Here is a 27,681-nt window from a genome sequence, read left to right on the forward strand (position 1 = left end):
GAAATACGTTACGAGTTCCTGTGTTGTGATTCGACAGCAGCTTAGCGCTCCTTGCCCGGAAAGGTCACGCATCTTACCATAACGTGTGCTGCACATAGTTTTACATGTGGATTATCGTGGTGTTGTGCCGAATGAACACAAAAGACAATAATTCCCGAGAGACTGAACTCTTTAATCTCCACAAGCAGCGACAGAAAATGTACAACGTTAGCACTCACTCAGAAGAGTACCTCATACGGAAAACAGCCATATACATAAACATAGTCCCCTCTTGTGGCCAGTATGTGCACTGCAGTCCAACATTAACTATTGCAGTAAGGATACCACAATTATAATTTTCGGGAACCGAGTTAAACATAAATTGTAACCATTGATCTCCAAGTACAGCGTCCCTGGGAAGGCCAAACAAAGGTGAATGGACTGCGGGATGAAAATAACACCGTTTCGGCGACATGGCGACAAACACACTCTACAAACGCAACTCTTGCTCTTCTCTGTGGGAGCGCAACAAGACCACGCCCCCTTTTTTGTGTATTCCTGTGGGCGGAGGTTAGTCAAAAAACTGTTTTAGTGACGTCATTAAAGAAGGAAGTAGAGGGATGTAGTCCAAACTGGCTGTCCGATGCAGGCGACTTCTGTTAAATAAAATATCTCGCTTGGCATTGAACTTTGAGATTTAAAATTTTACAGATTTTATTTATACTCTAACAACAACATTACACACTAACTAAAGTTTGAAATATGGGATCACGAAGACAGGACCTTTAAAGGGTTAGTTCTCCCAAAAATGAAAATAATGTCATTAATTTCTCACCCTCATGTCGTTCCAAACCCATAAGACCTTCGTTCATCTTCAGAACACAAATGCAGATATTTTTGATGAAATCCGATGGCTCAGTGAGGCCTGTATTGCCAGCAATGCCACCGAACCTTTCAAGATCCAGAAGGCACTCAAAACATATTTAAATCAGTTCATGGGAGTACAGTGGTTCAACCTTAATGTTATAAAGCGACGAGAATATTTTTTGTGCGCCAAAAAAAACGCTTTGAAATCGATGTCACTAGATCTTGTTGAAAAGTCGTTTTTTCGTTATTTTACACAAAAAAATATTCTCGCCGCTTTATAATAAGGTTGCACCACAGCAGTCACATGAACTGTTTTAAATATGTTTTGAGTACCTTCTGGATCTTGAGAGAGGAAATGTCATTGCTGACTATTACAGGCCTCACTGAGCCATCACATTTCATCAAAAATATCATAATTTGTGTTTTGAAGATGAACAAAGGTCTTACGGGTGTGGAACGACACGAGGGTGAGTAATAAATGACATTATTTTCATTTTTGGGTGAACTAACCCTTTAATGCTGCATTAGAGCCATACTAAACTTATCTGCTGTCATGACACTCAAGGCTTTTTCTGTTTCTTATTCATCTTCTTTTTCAGCAGCTCTTGGACCTGAATGTTATTTGCTGGATTCACCACACAGCCCTTTCTGTAATAGTGATCCAGGAGTTCTTCCCAAAGTTTACAGAATCTCAACAGGTCACTATTACCTAAGAGACAATAAAATTGGGAATATAACATGAGGAGTAGCTATGTATGAGCACATACAGTGTATTGACATAAACATGTTTATGCATGCGCATGAATGTAAAAAACATAGAAAATACAGTGACCACTTGTACACAGGCCACAAATATATTTAAACATTTCAGCCACATGTAAAAAGAAACTGAAAAACAAAATACAATGTTTTAGACGAAAAAAACAGCACAGACACACATTTGAAGCAAAATATTCGCCAAAAAAGTTTGTATGAAATGATAAAACTATAGATTTATGTTTGCAAATTTGTCATCGGTTTAAGAGCATCATTCACTGCTTACCCAGAATGCACAGTCCATCCTGTGCACGAGTTATGGCAACATTGACCTGATTTGGATCAGTGATGAATCCGAGTCTTTTTCCTAGCCAGGCATTACTTTTTGTGTACTTTTCACTGTCAGATATGGAGCAGGAACGAACAGTGGAGATGATCACATACGGCCACTCACTTCCTGTACACAAAAATTTACACTTAAAGTGTTCAAATTTTTGGTCTTCTTATGCCACTTGTTAATCACAGATAAGATGGGGATAAGAGTGGGAAAGACAACAAATCTTGAACTCATCTGTCCCTATTTAACATTTAAAAATAATAACTTTATTTTATATAGTGCCCTTAAAGTGAGCTTTAGAAATACAGAAAAAAGGAAAATAATTCAAACAAACATAAATAAGCATAATAACATAATAAAATCAAAGCTATTGTTGAAAAATGTTTAAAGATAACATTCAAATCAGTTAAGAGACTGAGCATGAATTTAATTACAACTCTAAAATGCAGAATTGAATTTAAAACTCTAGAATGATGCAGTCAGAATAACACACCTTGGCTTTTCATAATTGTGCAAACGGTGACATTTGTAATACCCCTCTTCTCCATTGTCTTTTTGATCTCTGACACCTGTGCATTGTAAGGAGTCAGAATCGCAATACACTGAGGTGGTACATGTGATTTTGTAATCAACAGATGTGCCACATTGACCTGGAAAAAAAAAAAAAAATATATATATATATATATCACATGCAAGAGAATATTGGCAATATATGGGAATGATGTGCTTTGTCATAACAGATCTGTTGCTGCCTTCAAGTTCTCCAAAGAAGTTCCTGCTTATGATGTGAGGTGTGTTGAAGTGATTCTGCTCAGAATAATAATAATAATGTTTTGCAATTTCAAATATTTTTACCCACTGAGTTTACACTTACAAATAATCCTCACAATACTTAACTAACTTAGGATCAATATTAACTTGCTGCCTCCATGATTCATTAATCAACACTCAAGTAGGAGCTTAATGAAACTCCTTTTGGAAAATTCTGACATTGCTGTGGTTTTCTTATGCGTTTGCATCATTCCATGATGAACTGAAGGCAGTATTTCACTTACAGCCTGCTTTGCTTCCTTAGTGTTGGCCACTGAGTTCTCATTGCCCTTTTCTGTAGATACCACTAAACTGACTTCTTCTCCTTGGACATGGCCAAACAAGATCGGCGTTGGCAGCCCGTACTTGTTAAGAAGGAAGGGGGGTCCTCGTTCAGCTCCAGTTTTCAGTTTGCCATCATAAAACACTTCCGAAGGAAACCTGCAAATTTCTTCATGCTAACATACATGTGCATTTGTTAAATATCAAAGCAAAATGAAAAAAGTTTTGTACAGATTCTGTTTATTGTCTCTTACCATTCTGTACTGAGTGTCCAACATTATGGCCAGATCCATGTAGCGTTCAAACAGAGACCGCTGCATGCCCATCTTTTTCACAAGGGCACACTGCACTATTGGCTGTATCTGTTTGTGGTCACCCAACAAAACAATCTGTAAAAGAAACCAGTGACAAAATTAATTTTCATTTGATGTGAAGATGCATATGTAACAATATATGAGTATATGTATATGCATATGCTAGTCTTTCACTCCCAATGTGTCTATATACACTCAGAATGGAATACTACTGTAGTGCTTACTAAAAAGTGCATAGTATATACTGTTTACTGCCCATTAGTTTAAAAAAATGTGTAAAAAAAAAAAAAAAAAAAAAAAGCATTATCCATTAACCTCATTATAAGCATGTTTAACTCTTGAATCTTGGAAATACAAACTTTGTCCGACACAAGAAAGACATGATAAAAGTTGTGGATTATATTTCAGACAGGAAACTTTAAATCAGAGTGTATTGTGGACTAATGGAATAATAATAAAAAAAAAACTATATTAATTTTTAGCAATTAAAGGGTTAGTTCACCCAAAAATGAAAATTCTGTCATTAATTACTCACCCTCATGCCGTTCCACACCCGTAAGACTTTCATTCATCTTCGGAACACAAATTAAGATATTTTAGTTGAAATCCGATGGATCAGTGAGGCCTGCATAGGGAGCAATGACATTTCCTCTCCCAAGAACCATTAATGTACTAAAAACATATTTAAATCAGTTCATGTGAGTACAGTGGTTCAATATTAATATTATAAAGCGACGAGAATATTTTTGGTGCGGCAAAAAAAATAAATAATGACTTATTTAGTGATGGCCGATTTCAAAACACTGCTTCATGAAGCTTCAGAGCGTTATGAAGCATTAATGGATCTTGAGAGAGGCAAATCTTAATGTGCTCCGAAGATTAACGAAGGTCTTACGGGTGTGGAACGGCATGAGGGTGAGTAATAAATGACAGAATTTTCATTTTTGGGTGAACTAACCCTTTAAATTGTTAGCAAAAAATTTGGACAAAATTGTCCTAAATGCACTTTTTTAGGGAACAGGGCAAATTTGGACAGAGTTAGACAATCTGTTGCAAATTGCAAGTCTCTTCCATCTGCTAGAATCTGAAGTGTCTTTTGTTTTGTTTAAAAACAGAAACTGATGATGATGATGTAATCCCTGACCTCACCTGCTGTGGATTGTAGGAAACTAAAGGGATGAAGGCCTCTGGCTCTGTTGCCATTGCACATTCATCAATGAGTATCTGCCGGAAATCCATGACCTCCCGGATTTCGGGTTTCAATGCTGAGGCGCAGGTGCACAGTACTACATCATACTTCTTAATCTCATGCTGATGAGCTTCCTTCAAATCTTTCCTGTAGCTGCAAAGACATATTTTATGCATAATACCAACTACAGATTTGTTTTGTCCATCCAAACAAAAAAAAAAAAAAAAGTATAAAAAAAAGTGTTTCTAAAATCTGCTAGCAAAGCGCATTTTCCTTGATCAGACACATTTAATTCTATCTTAATAGGCTTATTGCATTCTTTGCTTCAGTTCCTGTTCTAAATGTTAAACAGTCAGTACAGTGTTCTAACCTTATTTTATTACATAGCAACTCTCTGATATGTCTGGGACTGTATTTTTTTCTGCTTTTCATTGCATCCATCACATAATATCTTCACTTTTATTATTCACATGAGTATTTTTTAAAATGGCCTCATGGTGGCAGTAAATACAAGAAAAGTCTGCACTTACATCCTCATGTATACACTCTACCAACATGCATGAGACAGGCATTTATGTAAACTTTAAATCTTACTCACTCATCTATTTTATCCTCGGTTAAGCTCCCATCCAAGTCTGTTATTTTTCCTGAAAAAGGATTTTCAGCTTTACGGACAAGGTACATCAGAGTAATATCCCTGCAACAGAATTATAAGTTGAATGGGTATATTCACACACTTTTTTTTCTAATGACTGTAATGTGCACCACTTACACGTGATGTGATGAGATCATGTGATGTCAATATTAGGATACAACTATTATAGACCATTATATATTTAGACCGTATCATAGTACTGAGACTGCTCTTGTTAGAGTTACAAATTATTTGCTTTTATCATCTGATCGTGGTTGCATCTCTCTATTAGTATTAATTGACCATAGCACAGCATTTATACCATTTACCACAACATTCTTTTAAATAGACTTGAAAATTACATTGGCATTACTTTAATTGCATTTGGCATGGTTCAAATTCTACTTATCTGAACTTTAGCAATTCGTAGCAGTAAAAGAAGAGGTATCATATCGATCACAAGTTCAGTATGGCAGTATGGAGTACCGCAAGGCTCAGTACTAGGACCGTTACTTTTCACCATGTACATGCTACCCTTGGGAGATATCATTAGGAAAGATGGCATTAGTTACGCTGATGTACTCAGCTCTATACTTCTTCATGGCCTTATGAAACACACCAATTCACAAAAATTAACATAGTATAGTTAACATGCATAGTTGATTAAAAAACTGGATGTAGTGATTTCCTACTACTAAATTCTGAAAAAAAAAAAAAAAAGATTTTAATTATTGGACCAAAGACCTCCGCACGTAATAATCTAGAATACTGTAACATTTGTCAAGTCTTCGTTGTCAGTTAACCTATGTGTGACGAGCAGGGCGGGCGAGAGCCGTGAGGGAACGGCGCGAGGCCGGTGACGCAAGTGATAATGAGCATCACCTGCGAGGCGCGCCGGCCTTGAGTCTCTCACGGAGGAGCTCTGGAGGCATAAAAGGAGGAGCGACGACAATGTAGGAATAGAGAGTACAAGACATGGACTTTATTTTATGTTTTATTATGTTTGTGTGGCCGGCAGACGTCCACGAGGGTCTGCCGGCATTACTTTCATTTTGTATTTATTTATTTTGAATTAAAGTTTTGTTGAATGTTTGCCGGTTCCTGCCTCCTTCTTCCCGTATCTACGAACTGTGTTACATTGGTGCCGAAACCCGGGAGGAAGGAGGGACATGCTGTCGGAGAGCCCTCGCTGCTGAGGGGGATCGCGGTGCTGTGGAGTTCGGGCAGCGTGGGAGTGAAGACCACGAGAGGCTGCCCGAGGCGGTGGCACTTGAGCCTTGTGAAAGGTGGGATGGAGACCCGGATGCCGTGCTCCTGGGATGAGGTGGGGTTGCTGCCGTCCTGGAGGGAGCGGAGGAGTGCCGTCGTCCGCCGTGGGCCAGAGCCTGCTACCGTCCGCCATGAAGGGGGGGAGCAGGGGACGACGGACTCGCTGCCGGCTGCCCTCAACCGGAGGAGCCAGGCGGCAGTTGAGGATCGGGCCGTCCACCGAGCATCCAGTGCCATCGCATGGCACCGCGAGGAAGAGCCTCTCGGCTGGCTGAGGACCGAGCGGCAGTTTGTCTGGGAGCCAGACCCAGAATTTTTTTCTCTTTTTCCTCTCTCCCCTCTCTCATCCTGTCACTCCCCTTGCTTCCGTCTCCTTTCTCTCCGAGACAGGCCCCCGGGGGGGGGGGGGAGTAAGCGCAGTCACGGGAGTACCCCCCGGCCTGCGAGGGGCAATAGGGGTATGTGACAAGCAGGGCGGACGAGAGCCTTGTGGGAACGGCGCGAGGCCGGTGACGCAATGATAACGAGCATCACCTGCGAGGCGCACCGGCCTTGAGTCTCTCACGGAGGAGCTCCGGAAGCATAAAAGGAGGAGCAACGAGAGAGGACCAGGCCTGGACTTTATTTTATGCTTTATTATGTTTGTGTGGCCGGTAGACGTCCGCGAGGGTTTGCCGGCATTACTTTCGTTTTGTATTTATTTATTTTGAATTAAAGTTTTGTTGATTGTTCGCTGGTTCCCGCCTCCTTCTTCCCATATTTACGAACTGTGTTACAGTATGTGTGCTATCTTTCTTTTGTAAGTCACATTTCTAGCATTTGTAAAACCACATTTTTCCATCTTAAAAATATATCTAAATTAAAACTATAATTTTTTCTGCATTGACTTTGAGAGCTTTAATGCTTTACTGTGTGGTTGCCCTACAGGCTTAATAAACAAACTCTAGTTTGTCCAAAATGCAGCAGCTAGAGTTCTTACTACAACCAGGAAGTATGAAGTTAGCTCAGTTATGTCAACACTGCATCCATGTGGTGGAACGTGAGATTGGCATCATGGATGTACAGCTGACAAATCTGCAGCAGCTGTGTGATGCTATCATATCATGTCATGTTGTTGAATCTATGCCACAAAGAATTAAGGCAGTTCTGAAGGCAAAAAGGAGGTCCAACAAGGTACCAGCAAGGTGTACCTAGTAAAGTGACCGGTTAGAATCATTTGTGTTTAATGTTAGACCAAATATTCTATTCTATTCTATTCTATTCTATTCTATTCTATTCTATTCTATTCAAATATTCTAAACCTGCATGAGTTTCTTTCTTCTCTTGGATAGAATGTGGGTAACCAAAGAGTTTTTGGTCCCAATTGACTTCAATAGTATTTGTTTTTCATAATATGGAAGTCAATGGGGACCAGCAACTGTTACGAATACACACACACAAAAATTTGACCTTATAATCTTATAATTGTAATCAGAATGACATCATGTCTTGCTCTTCCAGTGATATTATCACTTGATGCCTAAGATGTAACTCTGTGCTGCAATTAATTACATTCACATTCAGTTTTGCCTCCATTATAGTATGCAATGCTCACTTTTCATCCAATCAACAACTACTGGATAAAACTTTAAATAACCTATACCACACATAAAAGAGTTATCTAGGCTATTTAAAGGTAAAGGGTGTCTAGCATCACCAAATAGAATTGCACAAATTATATCAAGCACCTTAATATATATGCACAAGGACATTAGCATGCTGTTTCCCTGTTGTTATTTTTTTTACGCTTCATTCAGGAAGCTCTTACCTGAGCTCCTCCTTTGGCTTTTCATCACGGAGGGATCTGCGGCAAAGCTTCAGGTTACTGCCTGGATATGGAAATTCACGCATTTCCATCTGATCACAGTAGATTCTCAGAGGCTTTAGGACTCCCCTGAGTTTTAGCAACTGCTCTGGGATGCAAGATCAATGGGTACTGTGAGTACAGACTGTTTATATTCCAATGCTTCACACAAGTTTAATTCTCCTCAGCAAAGATTCTGATTCATAAAAGTAAATTGTCTTCTTTCATGCTTGCTCAGTTTTCTTTTTAGTAAATACAGCACACATACATCAACTGTCCACACGTTTATAGCTAGCAGCCTGAATAACAGCACATTCACTGGAACAGACATTTCATTATGTCTTTGACATGAAAGTGAATGCTTTGCCCAACATTTGCGTCTGGCTCCCTAATAAAAACTCTATAGTGCTACATTTGACTAGGGGCTGCTATCTATCATACACAATTCACCTGCAACAATGTCCACAGACTTGTTCGAAGGTCCGCAGTACAGGATGGCAGGCTTTTTGGGGGGTTTCTCATCAGGGGTTGATTTGGAAGATTCAGACGAGGCCAGAAAGTCTTTGTTCTTCATGAAAAACTGGTAAACAATGTGAATACCAACCACTGTTTTCCCTGTACCTGTGGATAAAAAATAAAAATTAAAAAAAAGGTATGGTGTATGGTACACGAATACACAGATTCAACATTTTCCAAAACAAACCTGCTAATCAGTCCATTAGAAATGAGATTTTTAGGGTTGTATTTGACAATGCTGCCATGATACTGGATTTACTGATTCTTCAAATCTCTGATGATCATGATACAATTTAAAGTATCATTCATGTCCATATAAAAACACCCAGACAAATACAAATACCAACCCTCAAGTATGAGCAATAATAGTGTAAAAACAACTCACGACACTCAACGCAAGGAACAAAATGAGTCTGCAATGGTGAAATCAAATAGCGATTCAGACCATTTAGCGTGTTTACAAAGTAAAGCAATTAGAAAACACCACGGCACTCACAAAAACACTTTCAGTGTGAATGCCCCTCATTTACATGACACAGTACTAGTTGAAGTTTCTCTAAAAAAAAAAAAAAAAGCTGATTTTTAGATACACATTATATATACATTTTAGTGATTATAGATACATATCCACTTTATCCAGCGCTATATTGGTTACTGATACTGACTGAGAAACCATACCAATTTCCAAATGATTCAGTGAATCGCAAACCCCTTTGGCCAATTCAACGATAATAACTGACTCGAAAGAATGAATTGTTTAGATTGATTTTTTAATGATTTGAATATTTAATGATTCATAGCAATCACTAGATTGGACAATTGACAACAGAAATACCAGAGAACACATGTTGTACAGTATTTCAATACCTGGTGGGCCTTGAATCACAGTAAAAGGTTTCATCATAGCTTCCTCAACAGCCTTCTTCTGGCTCTCATTCAGAGGTGGCAGGTTCAAGTTTTCGTCCACGTCGTACAAGCTGATATTTTCTATATCATCATCTAATACAACACAGGAAAGTTTCACCACATTAACAAATCCATGAGATATTCATAGACAAGACATAGAAATATTTTATTTAAGGTGTCCCTATTACAAATGTACAGAAATACCTTTGTAAATAATTTAAATGTTTTTTATTCACGATTTGACAATATTTTAGGTGTTAATAATGTCAATAATGATAATCTCACTGAATCTAAACCTAGGAGGATAGAGGTAGGGGAGGTTACCAAAGTGCTCCGTAGAATCAAAACACATAAAGCCACCGGTCCAGATAGCCTTAAGGGAATTGTATTAAAAGAGTGTGCAGAACGACTTGGGCATGTCTGTACTAGGTTGTTTCAGGTCTTTTTAGATGATGGTTCTGTACCAACAGCATGGAAAAACACCACTGTTATTCCAGTACAGAGCTCTTAAAGACTTTCACCCAATTGCACTAACATCTATTCTGTGCAAGTGCATGGAGCGTATATGTCACAGACACGCTAGGCTCTTCACTCACCCAGTCACGTTGCACTCCTTCACCAGAATACTAATCACGCACACCTGACACTCATCACCAACCTCATGAAATGCACTACAAAAGACACTCACAGTCATTCAGTCAATGTCCGGTCTCGTTAATGCATACCTACCTGCTATGCTTACCTTACAGACTCCTCTAACGACTACTTACCTGTCTCCAGCGTGTTCCAAGATTCCTAGTGTTCTTCTCGTCTACTGTGAGTGTCTCCGTGTCTCGCCTGCTCCACGTTCATCTGCCATCCATGTTCCCTGGAAAATACAAGACAAGTATCAGTTTCAAGAATATCATCTGTCACAAACCCTACCTGCTGTCACTCACCTGCACTCTGCTCACTTCATCTGGTTGATCAATAAACATCCTTTATCCTTACCTGTGTCTCCGATCCCTTCTGTATGTAACAGAAGACCGGACCAACACCGTCTGAACAGCCACGATGAGCACTCCGGATCCATTTCAAGACCTTGTTGATGCACTTCGCCGCACTCTCACCAGCACCTCCACGCCAACACCACCAGCGAGCACTTCCGCATTCCCCGCTGCATCTCCTTCACCGCCCACGAATGCCAGTCCCATGGCCAAACCGGCGCCCTTCTTTGGCACAGCGGAGGACTGCAACGGTTTCCTCCTGCAGGGTTCGCTGGTCCTGGAGATGCAACCGAACGCATATCCCAACGACAAATCAAAAGTCGCCTTCATAATCTCTCAACTCGATGGTAAAGCACTCCACTGGGCTGAACCACTATGGACACAAGACAATCCTGTTGTTAAGTCCTTGTCAAGCTTTACCACTCATTTCAAGGAAGTTTTTGGAAAACCTGCATGGGATTCATCATTGGTGAGAGATTATGTAAGCTTAAACAAGGTTCAATGTCTGTGTCTGATTATGCTCTCCAGTTCAGAACCCTAGCTGCAGCAAGTGGTTGGAACGAACAAGCCCTCATAACATGTATCGTCAGGGTTTGGATCACCGTGTGTGGTTGCATCTCGCTGCATACGAGGATACCATCAGGCTCGAGAAATTCATCCAACTTTCCATCAGGTTCGCCACTCTTATGCAGCTGTGTCTCGAAGAGCACCAGGACCAGTGGCTATTTCCATCCATCCACTGCCAGCCTGAATCCGTCAGTCAACCAGAACCAGCCAACGATTCCATGCAAATTGAGAGGTCACGTCTTTCGTCTGCTGAGCGACAGAGGAGGCTGACCCAGAGTTAATGCTTTATGGTCGTCCTGGGCATTACATCGCTGAATGCCCCACTCGTCCAGTACGACCTATGGTGAGTGTCATCCTGCCTACGTTGAATCAGAATAAACCACTCACTATTGTTGTCAACCTTACTGCTGCTGATTTCTGTCTTCCAGTTAATGCTCTCATTGACTCTGGGTCAGCTGGAAACTTCATCTTCGGAACCCTCTGTCGCCAGCTCAAACTCAAGACAACAACCACGCCGAAGATATACCAGATCCACTCGGTAACGGGCCGACCCCTCCTTTAAGTTTGCTACATGGTGGGACCTCTTCAACTACAAGTTGGTATTCTTCATCAAGAAAAGATCCATCTGCTGGTTCTGGAGGACTCAACATCTGATGTGATTCTAGGGCACCCATGGCTAGAGCAGCATGATCCCATCAACTCCTGGTGGACAGGAGATGTCCCGAAGTGGGGTAAAGTCCTGTTCCAAGTCTTCCAAGTTCCAAGAAAATCCAAGTCTGTGTTACGTCAGTGGAAAGCCCACTTGAAAATCGCTCTACGGACATCCCTGCCTGTTACGCCCCCTTCTGTGATGTCTTCTGACCGAAGAAGGCCTCCAAGCTGCCTCCCCATCGGCCATGGGACTGTGCCATTGATCTTATCCCCGGTGAGCCAGTGCCCAGAGGAAAGGTCTACTCACTTTCCATCCCAGAGGAGAAGGCCATGGAGGAATACATCAATGAGGCTATGTCGCAAGAAGTGGTAAATGCCTCACTTCTCTCTGGGACTTTTCCAAAATCCCTGAAAACTGCAGTTGTCAAGCCCCTCCTGAAAAAGAGCAATCTGGATAACACCATATTGAGTAACTAAAGGCCAATTTCAAATCTTCCTTTCATAGGCAAGATCATTGAAAAAGTTGTTTTCAATCAGCTGAACAAGTTCTTAAGCTTGAATGGATACTTTGACAACTTTCAATCTGGTTTCAGACCACATCACAGCACAGAGACAGTACTCATAAAGATAATAAATGATTTTCGCCTTAACACAGATTCAGGTAAATTAACAGTGCTGGTTCAACTCGACCTCAGTGCTGCGTTTGACACCGTCGATCACAACATTCTTCTTGACAGGCTGGAAAACTGGGTTGGGCTTTCTGGGATGGACCTAAAATGGTTCAGGTCATACTTAGAAGGGAGAGGTTATTATGTGAGTATCGGTGACCATAAGTCTGAGTGGACATCCATGATATGCAGAGTCCCTCAAGGTTCAATTCTTTCACCCCTCCTGTTCAACCTATATATGCTGCCACTGAGCCAAATAATGAGAAAGAACCAAATTGCATATCACAGCTATGCAGATGACACCCAGATTTACCTAGCCCTATCACCTAACGACTACAGCCCCATTGACTCCCTGTGCCAGTGCATTGATGAAATTAAAAATTGGATGTGTCTAAACTTCCTTCAGTTAAACAAAGACAAAACTGAAATCATTGCGTTTGGAAACAAAGATGTTCTCAAAGTGAACATGTACCTTCACTCTAGCGGTCAAACAACTACAAATCAAGTCAGGAATCTTGGTGTGATTTTGGAGTCAGACCTGAGTTTCAGTAGCCATGTAAAGACAATAACTAAATCAGCGTATTATCATCTCAAAAATAGGACCTCAATACATTGCAGATATGCTCATAGAATATAAACCTAACAGATCACTCAGATCATCAGGATCAAGTCATTTAGAAATACCAAGGGTTCACTCAAAGCAAGGAGAGTCTGCTTTTAGCTGTTATGCCAGCCGCAGCTGGAACCAGCTTCCAGAAGAGATCAGGTGTGCTCCAACTGTAGCCACATTCAAATCCAGACTCAAAACACATCTTTTTATCTATGCATTTGCTGTTTGAGCACTGTGCTATGTCCGAAATGTTTGCACTTTATTTTATACGTATTATCTTTTTATTCTTTTAATTCCTTTTCCTGTTTTTATTTCATTTTTTATGTATTTTATATCTTTTATGTATCATCTTGTTATTCTGCCTTTTTAATGCATTTTAAATATTGCTGTCTGGTTGAAAGAACTGGGAGAAACTGTGTTTATCAGTTTGAAGTGCCTTAACAGGTAGCAGTCCTGTTGGATGAGGAAGATCCATTCTGATCCACTCTGATGAATAGATTCGTTTAGATCCAACTCTGATGGACGACAACAACAACAACAAACTCCCTGAGACTTCCTAGCTCTTCCATCCAGATAGCAAAATTCTCTGTTTTTACTGTTATTTCTATTCCTTATGTTCTATTTTTATTATTCTTTTTTTATGTAAAGCACTTTGAATTACCATTGTGTATGAAATGTGCTATACAAAAAAAATTGCCTTGCCTTGCCTTGCCTTGCAAGGCTACATACGCCCGTCTACTTCCCCTGCTGCTTCCAGCTTTTTCTTCGTTGCCAAGAAGGACGGAGGCTTGTGGCCCTGCATAGACTACAGAGCACTCAACAAGATTACCATTAAATTCAGATATCCACTTCCTCTCATCCCATCTGCGCTGGAACATCTCCGCAGCGCCACTGTGTTCACCAAGTTGGACCTCCGCAGCGCATATAACCTCATCCCAATACGTGAGGGGGACGAATGGAAGACTTCTTTTGTGACCCCTACTGGCCACTATGAGTACTGCGTCATGCCGTATGGACTTGTCAGCGCCCCCTCTGTATTTCAGAATTTTATGTATGAGGTGCCCCGGGAGTTCCTCCACAGGTTCGTGTTAGTCTAAATCGATGACATCTTGATTTACTCCCGGAGCCTGGCCGAACATTGCCACCATGTTGCGGAGGTCCTCCAACGCCCGAGGGACTACAACCTGTTCCTGAAAGCCGAAAAATGCACTTTCCATCAGCCCTCAGTGTAGTTCTTGCGTTATAACATTGATCACAGTGGCGTCCGCATGGACGAGAGGAAGCTCACCGCTATCAAGGACTGGCCTGTCCCCACTACAGTGAAAGAACTACAAAGATTCCTGGGTTTTGCAAACTTTTAGCGAAGATTCATCAAAGGATACAGCATCGTCACCACTCCACTCACAAACCTGCTACGCAGTAAACCAAAGTCTCTGTCCTGGACTCCAGCAGCAACACAGGCATTTGAAGATCTCAAGACAGCGTTCACGACCGCTCCCCTCCTGGTTCACCCCGATCCAGATTTCCCTTTCGTCGTTGAGGTAGACGCCTCTACCACCGGAGTGGGAACGCTCTTATCACAGCAGCAGGGGAAACCAAGTAGACTCCATCCATGTGCCTTCTTCTCTCGCAAACTCAACCCAGTGGAGGTCAATTATGACATCGGCAACCGGGAGCTTCTCGCCATCAAGCTCGCCCTGGAGGAGTGGAGGCATTGGCTCGAGGGAGCCAAACATCCGTTTGTGGTCCTAACTGACCATAAAAACCTGGAGTACCTGCGAGATGCTAAAAGATTGAATCCTTGTCAAGCCAGATGGGCTCTTTTCTTTACCAGATTTAACTTTACCATTTCCTACCATCCTGGTTCAAAGAATGTAAAGGCAGATGCTCTCTCACATATCCACAGTCCCGAAGAGACTGTCAGTTCCATCACTTGGCCTGCAGAAACTCTCCCTGAGTCTAATGTCTCCACCAACACCCCGCTGGGTTGCCCACAAGGTTTGTAATTCATTCCACAGACACGGTGCACTCCCCTCATCCACTCCTCACACACGTCACTGGGCACTGGCCACCCAGGGGTCAATGAAACCCTCTCATTGCTCAAACAACGCTTCTGGTGGCCCAACATGGCTTCAGATGTCAGGAGGTATGTAAAGGGGTGCAGGGAATGTGCCATCTCAAAGAGCCCGTTCCAACTCTAGGAGTGGGCTTCATCACAGACCTTCCAGCTTCCAATGGAGGTACATGTATCATGGTGGTGGTAGATCAGTTTTCGAAGTCCTGTTTGTTAATTCCCCTCCGAGGACTTCCAACAGCAATGGACACAGCTGAATTAATGTTCAATCATGTTTTCAGATACTATGGACTACCCAAAGATATCGTATTTGACCTAGGAACTCAGTTCACCTCCCGTGTCTGGAAAGCCTTTTTAAAACTCCTAGATGTGACCATCAGCCTCTCCTCAGGTTACCACCCCCAAACGAACGGGCAGACGGAACAGAAGATACAGGAGATTGGCCGTTTCCTGCGTACCTTCTGTCATGGCCACCAGGACTCCTGGAACCTGTTTCTGGGCTGGGTCGAGTACGCCCAGAACTCCCTCAGTCAGCCCACCACTGGTCTCACCCCTTTCCAGTGCGTAGTTTCAAGAATATCATCTGTCACGAACTCTACCTGCTGTCACTCACCTGCACTCTGCTCACTTCATCTGGTTGTTCAATAAACATCCTTTATCCTTACCTGTCTCTCCAATCCCTTCTGTATGTAACAGTATATTACTTAAAGAACTGATGTCACAAATTAAAGGATTTGTAGATCCATTACAATTTACTTACATTCCCAATCTGACCTTGTTACATAAGGCTCAGCACCACCTAGATAAAAGAAATGCTCATGTCAGAATTCTTTTCATGGATTTTACATCAGCCTTTAATAATGTACAACTGCAATTTTTAAAAGATAGATTGCAAGATTTATGTATAAGCAGTTGGTTGATTTTATGGACTGAAAATCTTTTAAGAAATAGATCCCAACGAGTTTGTGTCAGTGGAATCTCATCTGATTGTACAGTCCTGAATTCAGGGTTTCCACAGGGATGTGTGTTATCACCTCTGCTTTTGTCTGTCTTTATTAATGGACTTCAATGTAACAGAGATGATCTTACCCTGATCAAATACACTCATGACTTGGTTTTAATCTCTTGCCATTGGACACTGTCACAGACACGTCAGGTTCCACCTCACTTCAGTACCCGCGCACCCAATCACCAGCATACTAATCACCGCCACCTGAAGCTCATCACATCAGTCATCAACACCAGCACTTAAACCCCACACTCACACACACTCACTGTCCGGTCTCGTTTGTGTTACACCAGTTGTAAACTTACCTCAGGGACTCCCTAAGCGATACTTACCCAGCCTCATCACCTCCTTCGTCTCCATTGTCTCCAGTCTCCTCATGTGTCTACCTGCCAGTGTGTGTGAGTGTTTCCATCAGCCTTCTCCAGCGTCTCCATCTTCATTCATCTGCAACTTCAACAAGGACAGTATTATCACTCATTCCACCTCTGAGATCTTCCACCACCTCATTCATCACCCGTTTTGCTCTGCTGATTGCCAAATAAACATCTTAACTGCTTTTATTCCTGTCTCCGGTGTCTCTGTCATAACAGAAGACCGGACCATAACAGCTAAGCATCAGCATGAGCCAACAGGACCCCTTTCAGGAGCTCGTGGACGTTTTATGTCGAGCACTCACCTCACAATCACCATCACCATCACCAGCACCCACCGCCGCTGCCGCTTCCGCATCCACCGCCGCGGCTGCTTCTCCAGTCTTCACCGCCAGTCCCATGGCCAAACCGGCGCCCTACTCTGGATCGGCGGAGGAATGCAGCGGATTCCTACTGCAGTGTGAGTTGGTTCTGGAGATGCAACCGCACCTCTACCCCACCGACACGGCTAAAATAGCGTTTATAATATCACAACTGCAAGGTAAGGCCCTTCTATGGGCGGATTCTCTCTGGACTCAAAGAAGCTCTGTCGTTAAGTCATACCCTGCATTCGTCTCTCACTTCAGAGAAGTCTTCGGAAAACCCCTAACCGACTCGTCCACTGGTGAGAAATTGTATAACCTTAAACAAGGAAATAAGAGTGTTAATGATTATGCCTTGCAGTTTCGAACGCTAGCCGCAACCAGTGGTTGGAACGAACAAGCTCTCATCACCACCTTTCGACAAGGGCTGGAGCCCAACGTGCGGTTGCATCTCGCTGCATACGAGGACTCCCTAGGACTCGAACGCTTCATCCAACTCGCTATCCGCGTGGGTTCTCGTATGCAGTCGTGCCTCCTAGAGCACCAGAGCCAGCTACCAACCACCACACTCCTCCGTCGGTTCGAACCCGTCAGCTCCCCAGAACCAGCAAGTGAACCAATGCAAGTGGATAACTCCCGCTTATCTTCTACAGAAAGACAGAGACGGCTGACCCTGAATCTATGTCTATATTGTGGTTCCCCTGGGCATGTAATCTCCACATGCCCAATTCGTCCTCCTCGACCCGTGGTGAGTGCCATCATTCCCTCAATCCAAAAAATGAAACCACTCACTACTTTAGGAAACCTTACTGCGGCTAATGCTTCTATTTCAGTGGTGGCGCTCCTCGATTCAGGGTCAGCAGGAAATTTCATCTCCGGCGCCCTCTGTCGACACCTCGGGCTCAAGACCTCGCCTTCTCCGAATGTTTACAAGGTCCACTCCATCACGGGCAAACCCCTGAGCCGAAGGATGATCCGACGGATGACTGGACCGCTTCAGCTGCAAGTGGGAATCTTCCACACTGAGAACATCCATCTGCTGGTTCTGGAGGAATCCACCGCTGACGTGGTTCTAGGGCGTCCGTGGTTGGAACAACACAACCCCACCATCTCCTGGCGCACGGGCGAAGTCCTGAAGTGGGGCGACCACTGCTTCTACAGCTGCTTCCCAGACCTTCCTACTCCAAGATCTCCTCTCTCCAAAGACCTCTCCATTAACGCAACCTCCATCGAAAGCCCTGTGGATAAACGCTCCGTCGACATTCCACCCAATTATGCCCACTTCAGTGACGTCTTCTGCCCGCAACGCGCCTCCAAGCTTCCTCCACACCGGCCATGGGACTGCGCCATCGATCTGTTGCCGGGTGAACCAGTGCCTAGGGGACGCATATACCCCCTGTCAGTACCGGAGGAGAAGGCCATGGAGGAATATATCAAAGAGGCCCTTAACCAAGGATACATCCGCCCGTCTACTTCCCCTGCTGCTTCAAGCTTCTTCTTCGTGGCCAAGAAGGACGGAGGCTTGCGGCCCTGCATCGATTATCGCTCCTTAAACAAGATAACCGTCAAATTCAGGTACCCACTTCCCCTCGTCCCAGCGGCCCTGGAACACCTCCGTGGTGCCACTGTGTTCACGAAGCTGGACCTCCGCAGCGTGTATAACCTCATCCGGATACGCGAGGGGGACGAGTGGAAGACCGCCTTCGTCACGCCCACCGGCCACTACGAGTACTTAGTTATGCCGTATGGCCTGGTCAACGCCCCCTCCGTATTCCAGGATTTCATCCATGAGGTGCTCCGGGAGTTCCTCCACAAGTCCGTCCTAGTGTATATAGATGACATCCTTATTTACTCCCGGAGCCTGGCCGAACATCGCCACCACGTTGCGGAGGTCCTACAACGCTTACGGCAGTTCCATCTATTCCTGAAAGCAGAGAAGTGCTCATTCCATCAGCCCTCTGTCCACTTCCTGGGATACGTGATCGATCACAGTGGCATCCGGATGGACGAGGGGAAGGTTTCCGCCATCCAGAATTGGCCAACCCCAAGTACCATAAAAGAACTCCAACGCTTCCTAGGTTTCTCCAACTTTTACCGCCGTTTCATCAAGAACTACAGCACCATCGTCAGTCCACTCACCAACCTACTCCGTCATCAGCCCAAGTCTCTGTCCTGGTCCCAACCTGCCAACGAAGCTTTTGAACACCTCAAGAAAGCCTTCACCACCGCTCCCCTCCTCGTCCACCCCAATCCAGACCTGCCATTCGTCGTTGAGGTGGACGCCTCCACCACCGGAGTGGGAGCGGTCCTATCACAGCAGCAGGGGAATCCAAGTAGGCTCCATCCATGTGCCTTCTTCTCCCGCAAGCTCAACCCGGCGGAGGTTAATTACGACATCGGGGACCGGGAACTCCTGGCTGTCAAGCTCGCCCTTGAAGAATGGAGGCATTGGCTGGAGGGAGCTAACCATCCGTTCCAGGTACTCACTGACCACAAAAATCTCGAGTACCTAAAGGCTGCCAAACGACTCAACCCTCGCCAAGCCAGATGGGCGATGTTCTTTTCAAGATTCAACTTTACAATTTCCTACCGTCCAGGCTCCAAAAATCTCAAAGCTGACGCTCTCTCACGTCTCCATGCACCCAAAGAAAGGAACGAAGACCCCGGCACCATCCTGCCCGAATCCATATTCATGAGCCCCATAGAGTGGTCAGAAGAGACACTCCCCTTCTCCAATGCCTCCTCACGAACTCCGCCGGGTTGCCCCCAGGGCTTGCATTACATCACCCGGACACGACGCACTCCACTCCTGCACTCCGTTCACTCTTCACTTGGCACTGGTCACCCGGGGGTCAATGAGACCCTCTCGCTGCTCAAACAGCGCTTCTGGTGGCCAAACATGGCCAACGACGTCAGGAGGTACGTGCAGGGCTGCAGGGAGTGCGCCATCTCCAAGAGCCCACGCCATCTTCCCACCGGCAAGCTCCATCCTCTGCCCGTTCCTGAGAGGCCCTGGTCACACCTGGGAGTCGACTTCGTCACCGACCTCCCAGAGTCTGAGGGAAACACATGCATTCTAGTCGTCGTAGATCGTTTCTCAAAGGCCTGCCGACTCATTCCCCTGGAGGGTCTACCCACAGCCATGACCACAGCCGAGTTAATGTTCAACCATGTCTTCCGTCATTATGGAATCCCAGAGGACATTGTCTCTGATAGAGGACCTCAATTTATCTCCCGAGTCTGGAAGGCTTTCTTCTCGCTCCTGGGTGTGACCGTCAGCCTATCGTCTGGATACCACCCTCAGTCGAACGGGCATACGGAACGGAAGATCCAGGAGATCGGCCGCTTCCTGCGTACCTTCTGTCACGGCCACCAGAACTCCTGGAACCAGTACCTGGGTTGGGCCGAGTACGCCCAGAACTCCCTCCGTCAAGCCACCACTGGATTAACACCTTTCCAATGCGTACTCGGTTTCCAACCCCCACTGTTCCCCTGGAATGGGGAACCCTCCAACGTTCCTGCCGTCGACTACTGGTTTCGGGAGAGCGAGAGGGTATGGGACTTACCAACCGGGGCAGAAGGTCTGGCTGTCCACCAGGGACATCAGGATGCGCCTGCCCTGCAAGAAGCTGAGTCCCCGCTTCATTGGCCCATTCACTATCCTGCGACAGATCAACCCCGTCACCTACCGGTTACAACTCCCTGCACAATACAAAAGAATTCATCCCACCTTCCACGTGTCACTATTAAAACCTCACCACCCTTCTGTTCTTCCCTCCACAGAACCTGACGTGGCAGCCGTCGAGCCCCCCCTTCCACTTATCCTGGACGATGGAACTGCTTACGTGGTACGAGAGATCCTGGACTCCCGGCGCCGTGGTGGTCTCTTGGAATACCTGGTGGACTGGGAAGGCTACGGTCCCGAAGAACGCTCATGGGTCCCCAAGAATGATATCCTTGATCCTGCTCTGTTACAGGCTTTTCACACCAACCACCCGGACAGACCTGCCCCACGACCTCGAGGACGACCACCACGACGTCGGGGTCCTCGGCCCTCAGGAGCGGGCCGTGGGAGGGGGGGTACTGTCACAGACACGTCAGGTTCCACCTCACTTCAGTACCCGCGCACCCAATCACCAGCATACTAATCACCGCCACCTGAAGCTCATCACATCAGTCATCAACACCAGCACTTAAACCCCACACTCACACACACTCACTGTCCGGTCTCGTTTGTGTTACACCAGTTGTAAACTTACCTCAGGGACTCCCTAAGCGATACTTACCCAGCCTCATCATCTCCTTCGTCTCCATTGTCTCCAGTCTCCTCGTGTGTCTACCTGCCAGTGTGTGTGAGTGTTTCCATCAGCCTTCTCCAGCGTCTCCATCTTCATTCATCTGCAACTTCAACAAGGACAGTATTATCACTCATTCCACCTCTGAGATCTTCCACCACCTCATTCATCACCCGTTTTGCTCTGCTGATTGCCAAATAAACATCTTAACTGCTTTTATTCCTGTCTCCGGTGTCTCTGTCATAACAGACACGAATAGTTTAACTTATTTTGAGTATACTGAAAGTCTCGTACAGTGGTTTGATGATAGTCACCTACAATTGAACATTGAGAAGACAAAGGAACTATGTTGTGGGACCAAAAATAGGACAGGTACGGCTGGTGTCTCATATAAACAAATTACTATAAAAGGTGTAAAAGTAAAGCAAGTTTTTAAATTCTAAATATTTATGTACAATCATTGATGAGAAAACCTAATTTCAGGAAAATATGGACCATATACACAAGAAAGCAAGACAGCAGTTAGGTCTACTCAGGAAACTAAGGAATTATTATTATTTTTGTGTGTTTGTTATGTTTTATTATGTGATAAGTGAATGTATAGCAGGGCTCGACAATAAGGACTGCCCGATGGCCCGGGCCCAGTGTGAACGACCCTCCCCCCCACCCCCTAGTGTCTATAATTATCAATGACAAAAGTATTTACATCGATGTTTGTTTTCTTCCTAAATTAATCTGACTTTTGAACGAATTAGCTGAATGAACAATTTAAGTGACTCACTCAATAAAAAAGCGAATTGCTGCCGCCTACTGGCGGTTTCAATATTTAACACCATTTCTTTCTTTTTAGAATCAATGTTATGTTAGAATTTGATGATTATACATACATTTCATAAAATTATGAAGTATAGATAGATAGATAGATAGATAGATAAAGAATAAATAAATGATCCAATAACACTACGCATAAAACAGATTATTATTATTATTATTTAATTAAAAAAATAATAACATGCAGCATACCAACGTTCAACCCCCCAATATTGAAACCAAATCTACGCCCTTGGTTATAGATATTACAATTTCTGTACCTGAAAATCTCCTGTTTAAACCTACATGAAAAACTTGAAAATCATTGTTTATTTCGTTTATATGTTTGTTATGTATTAATTTGTGCAAGTACTTGTAATTTGATTAAGTGAGTTAATCTAGTAGCTTTTGGTGTATGTATTAAGGTTACATGTATGTATGTATGTATGTACAATGAAAACAATAACTATGCTTATTTATAGGCTCATTTTTTTTTTCTGTTACTTTATTAATTTTTTGGTTGTGGAAAATTTTGGCGGGGCAAGTAAAAAAAAATGTTTTTTTATTATTATTTTTGAATTTCACTTTAGGCTAATTGCAAATTGCTTAAGACCAGTGTACTATGTAGCTGGGTATAATTTCCATTAAACCATCTGCTTTGAATAAAGTTGCCATTTTGCTTAACTCACCATCATTCAGTTCTTCCAGTTGTTGTCTAGTGGCGACATTCTTCACCAGGTTATTAGCCAGTTTTAGGTTAGCAATCGCTTGTTCCCTGAGCCTGCAAAAAAGATTGCATTAGTTACAAGCTATGTATATTTGTGAATAAATCTGAAATATATCAGCTGGATGAATGATCACTCACACAAATGGAATTTTTTTGGGAATGACCTCTATGGTGAAGTTTGTTCCCTGGGCATAAACCTTGGGTGGGATGTAACTCATAGATCTTTGTGTGATCTGAAAATTAATCCGGTCTTCATTGTCTGTATCCTTCTTTTTCTTTGATTTGCTGGTTACTCCATGTGCAACCCATGTGAAAGGTAGTGAACCCTGCAGATCTGAAACTGCAGATCCATTCAAATGTTTTGCATCACTCTCATCGTTCTCTGGTTTCTGATGTCTTAGTCTGATGCACAAGAAGCAGTTCCTAAGGTCAAACTCCAGAGACCATTCCTTTTTCTGAGTCTTGGTTATATAAAAAAACCCTTGGAGATTTGTTTCATCTCCGCTCCATTTTATATGCACATTCTCTAAGATGACACTGTTATTTTCTTCTAAAGCATTATAGGCGGTGTCTATCTGACATAGTTGTCTCCAGATGTTCTGGTAGTCCTTGTAGTTATTATAAAAAATCTTAGATGCACTACATACTGCTTTGGAGAAGCACTCAGTAGGGTTTCTTGTGTGCTCCAAACAGATCTCAAAGCATTCATTAATGTTCAGCAGTAGAACTACAGGAACTGGAAAGCTGTCTTTGAGTTCAGTTCCAAGTTGCACCTGAACAACTGTGCCTGACTTCAGCTCCATGGTTTGTTCCTTGTAATGGCGTTGTTCCTCTGAACAAACATCAGTTGTCGGCCTTTTAGTTTCTTCATTCTCAATCTCCCCTCTTTTCAGGTCTCTGAGGCATTGCTCAATCTTAACCCAATCCTGTTGTTTTACGGCAGATACCAGACTTTTCCACATGACACTTGACACTGGAGTCACATTCTTCATGGGCTTTGATGGGTCTGAAATCTTGAATGAATCGCCGAACGAATACACTCTCCTCTTCCACTTAAGAGTCATGGAGTTCTTGTCCTTATTGTAACTCGGCTGATCAACAACTTTCAGATGCTTGTACATGATAGTAATCACCTCTAACGTAGGATGTAGAGGGAACGATATTGTGAATTCATGCCCCTGCGGAGTGATCTGGTCCACGACTGCAAGTTTGACCACATCTTTGGGTTCAAACTGAACCTTTCTTAGTCTCAACACCTTAGTCTCATTCTCTTCTGCATCCATTCCAGACTGACAAAACTTGCTGATTTCATTTTTTGTGTAGTCAACTTGCCTTCGGTTTTTCTTAGAGAGCATGGTGTGCAGAAGTCTCTGCAAGATAAGGTCCAGATAACGCCTCATAGGAGATGATGCCCAGGTGTAGGCGTTAAGCTGTAAATCATAGTGACCCAACCTGGAATCTGTCGAGGAGCATGAACGAAGGATGAAGGCTTTATTCTGAATGTCACAAAACTCCCGAACCATGGGGATAAATGTTGGATGGATTTCATCTGAAAAAATTAACTGCATCAGATTATAATAGTCTTTGCTCCGTGCAAACGCTTCCATCTTGTGAAATATGGAGGTGAAAATGTTAAATGATATGCCTGCATGCTCCATATTGTCATATTCTGGATTGGACCTAACATCCTCTTCACTATTTTCAGTATCTACCTCAAAGATATTTGAAAAGTAAAGTGACATGGGAATATGGTCAATGTATTTCTTTCTAAACTGGATCAGTCGTTCTGGGTCTGGCTCCCGGTGACACCTCAGTGGTGTGAGATCTTTTGTGACTTCTGTAGATATGAGTTTTTCGGCGACGGCACTATTGTAGAGATTCATTAGTTCCTCCACCATGGCGTGAGAGCGACTTCGTCCTGCCTGCCTCCCAAATTGCCATCTGCCTCCCAGTCTGCATTTTCGGTGCACCTCAGAGAAATGGTATGCAACAGCTACACAATCCTCCACGCAAGAGAACCGCAGAGGCTGTGTGTCATCCGAGCAGTAGTACTTCTGAATAATTTGGTCTGCCTCTTCGTACGACATCCGTCTGTCAGACCTAATGCGGGTCGGATAAAATTCACAGTTTAGTATATTACTTGTTTTCTTGTCAACGTCTATCAGCAAAGATATGGCTTTCCGATCTTTTTCGGGCATTAAACTCAAGTGGTCATTGCTCAGCTCTCTTGAGAACATGAACGCCACGTCGTCTTCCTTCTCTGAAGTGTAAATTGTTCTGCCGCGCAGTCTAGCGAATTCGTCTTGCTCGCTATCTTTGGTAATGCAACTTGCGACGTCTGTGATGTGAACACCAATCTGGTAGGAATGACCCATTTCAGTCACACTAATGGCATCATCCAGGTCTTGAGCTGTAGTTGAGTCAATGGTGAAAGTGATAATTTCACACAAATCCTTCCTTTCTGAAGCCATATCGTCTTCAGGTACTTGTAGTTTGAACGGTGGAGGTGTGCCTTCAAAGCCAAGTTCAATGCATAGCATTTCATGCAAAGCATCACACTCTGGAATTACTTTTGTAACCACACCGAGAGGGAATGTTTTCATATTTTCCCATTTTAAAACCTTGACAACTAACATTTGATTCTCAGCTATGTTTACAAATTCCTTTCTAACCCAGCGTCCGCATTTGAATTGTCGTACTTCAATTTTGTATCTCTGATTTTGAACTGTACGTATTCTGGTTATGCGTTTGTTAATGGGTGTAACAAATGTTGGATTGTCTTCCACCATCTTACAGATGAAGGTTAATGAGTTTTCATCTCTATTTATTAATCCAACGACCCGCCCATATAACACTTCACCTTCCTGCGGACATTGTTCTCTGCTCAAGATCTCTACACAGACTTCATCTCCAGGAAAAGATCTGCCCACATTTTCTCTGCCATAGATTTTGATAGAGAGCATTGGTTCATCAAGAGGCCTGGCATATGCCTGATCATGTCTTTCTATTTCAAGTTTACAGTGTTTAAAAACCTCTGGATTGGTAGTCAAAACTTTTTCAATATCTTCCTTGCAGAGTTGCTGATCAAATTCAAACTCAGACTCCAGACTTTCAAAGAGGGTTTTGCAAACTGTCTCATAGTGATTAACCTCAATGCTGCTGCTGCTGCTAGCAGAGCTACCCTCCGAGGTCTCCATGTACATCCTGTTTCGAAACACAAATCATGTCATTAGGACAAGGAGACAAGGAGACATACACAGCAAATGGAAAAGGAAAAATATGTTAATCTTTACATCATTATTTTTTTGTTACAAAAAGGAAATATGAAACAAGATGGAAATTATAATAGTATACATAAATCCACAAATTTATAAACACATTTTTGCTGTAAAACACTGACATGCAATGCAAAACTTTACCTATTGTTTTGTAGTTTTTAACATATTCTTACTGAGGATGACGTATGCGTGGGAGCTCAAATGTTGAGAATCTGTGAAAAGTTAATCTTCCCGATTGAGATCCCACATATATAGGTTACTGCATCAAGGATAAGCACAAGTACCACTTTGATGAACAATACAACTCTCGCGTCCTCCCTCTCTGTTGTAAACAAACACACCGTCAGCTCACGTCAGAGTTTGCTCCCCCAAATACATTATTATGCATCAGGAAGCTCACGCTACAGACTGCCATAAACACACTAAGGACCATTTTCCAAGGCTGTGGATTACAGGTAATAATTTTGTAAATAATGTTCAGTTTTCTTGCATAGACCGATCGTTTCACTCAGTGTTTCAGCAGGAGCCAAGGGTATTAATTTTGTTTTGTCTACATGTCTTTTAAAGGGTTTGTTCACCCAAAAATGAAATTTCTGTCATTAATTACTCACCCTCATGTCGTTCCAAACCTGTAAGACGAAAAGTATTCTCGCCGCTTCATAACATTCAGGTTATTCACATTCAACATTCAACCACTGTAGTCACATGAACTATTTTAACGTTGTCTTTTACTACCTTTCTGGGTCTTAAAAGTATTTATGACATTGCTGTTTATAGGGAGGTGTTACGAACTGTACCAACAAACATCGTAACACAAAGAGCGACACATGGTGATGCCCGGAGTCCCGTCTCCTGCTCCCACAAACACACCACAACGTCACAGGTTGAACCAGAGAGGAAATGTTTATTTCTTAAATTAAGGTTAAGTTCTCTTTGATGTAGGAAAGAAAGAAATGGCTTGGAGTCTGTGGGTTTTGGTCGGCCAAAACAATGAACAAAAGAGTGTTGTTCTGCCTAATTTTAGAGGTCTTCCCTGGAAAAAGATAACAGAACAAAACACACAAGTCTTAACTCCCTTCTTAACAGTAAACAGGAGAAAAGGTAATTAAACAAAAAGGGCCTCCCACTTCTTACAAACAGTCCACTTTAAAAAGGGAAAAGGGCAACTTTTCTGGCCTATACAGCTAACAACTTTTAAAAGGCTAATCCAGCAATGACACCCACACTTTGCTAGAAGCACGCTCAAGATAAGATAAACTTCAGCTCCACGCACGAAAACAGCTGCACCTGCTTTCACACAAATGAGCACGGAGCGACAAGAAGAGAGAGAGAGAGAGAACACACAACTTTGCCCCACACAATATATGGTACACAATATATGAATAAAACTCAACAGTGATGTCCAGACACTTAAAGGATTAGCTCCCTTTCAAATGAAAATTTCCTGATAATTTACTCACCCCCATGTCATCCAAGATGTCCATGTCCTTCTCTCTTCAGTCGAAAAGAAATTAAGGTTTTTGATAAAAACATTCCAGGATTTTTCTCCTTATAGTGGAGTTCAATGGGCA

The 27,681-nt window shown here is 43.2% G+C and overlaps 1 protein-coding gene across 1 annotated transcript; it reads right to left on the reverse strand.

The window, feature by feature from the left end:
• Positions 1–1,406: 1,406 nt before the first annotated feature.
• helz2c (helicase with zinc finger 2c) lies at positions 1,407–26,035 on the reverse strand. The gene is made up of 13 exons (XM_067401134.1): positions 24,529–26,035; positions 22,971–24,477; positions 22,795–22,886; positions 9,664–9,795; positions 8,731–8,901; positions 8,245–8,389; positions 5,133–5,231; positions 4,495–4,687; positions 3,286–3,420; positions 2,995–3,207; positions 2,433–2,589; positions 1,889–2,059; positions 1,407–1,555 (listed from the first exon to the last, which is right to left on the reverse strand). Exons 1-13 carry the CDS (start codon positions 26,033–26,035, stop codon positions 1,407–1,409), a joined length of 4,671 nt encoding a protein of 1,556 aa, XP_067257235.1.
• Between the last annotated feature and the right edge of the window lie 1,646 nt (positions 26,036–27,681).

This window comes from Chanodichthys erythropterus, chromosome 11, assembly GCF_024489055.1.
Source record: "Chanodichthys erythropterus isolate Z2021 chromosome 11, ASM2448905v1, whole genome shotgun sequence".
In the NCBI taxonomy this organism is placed as follows: Eukaryota; Metazoa; Chordata; class Actinopteri; order Cypriniformes; family Xenocyprididae; genus Chanodichthys; species Chanodichthys erythropterus.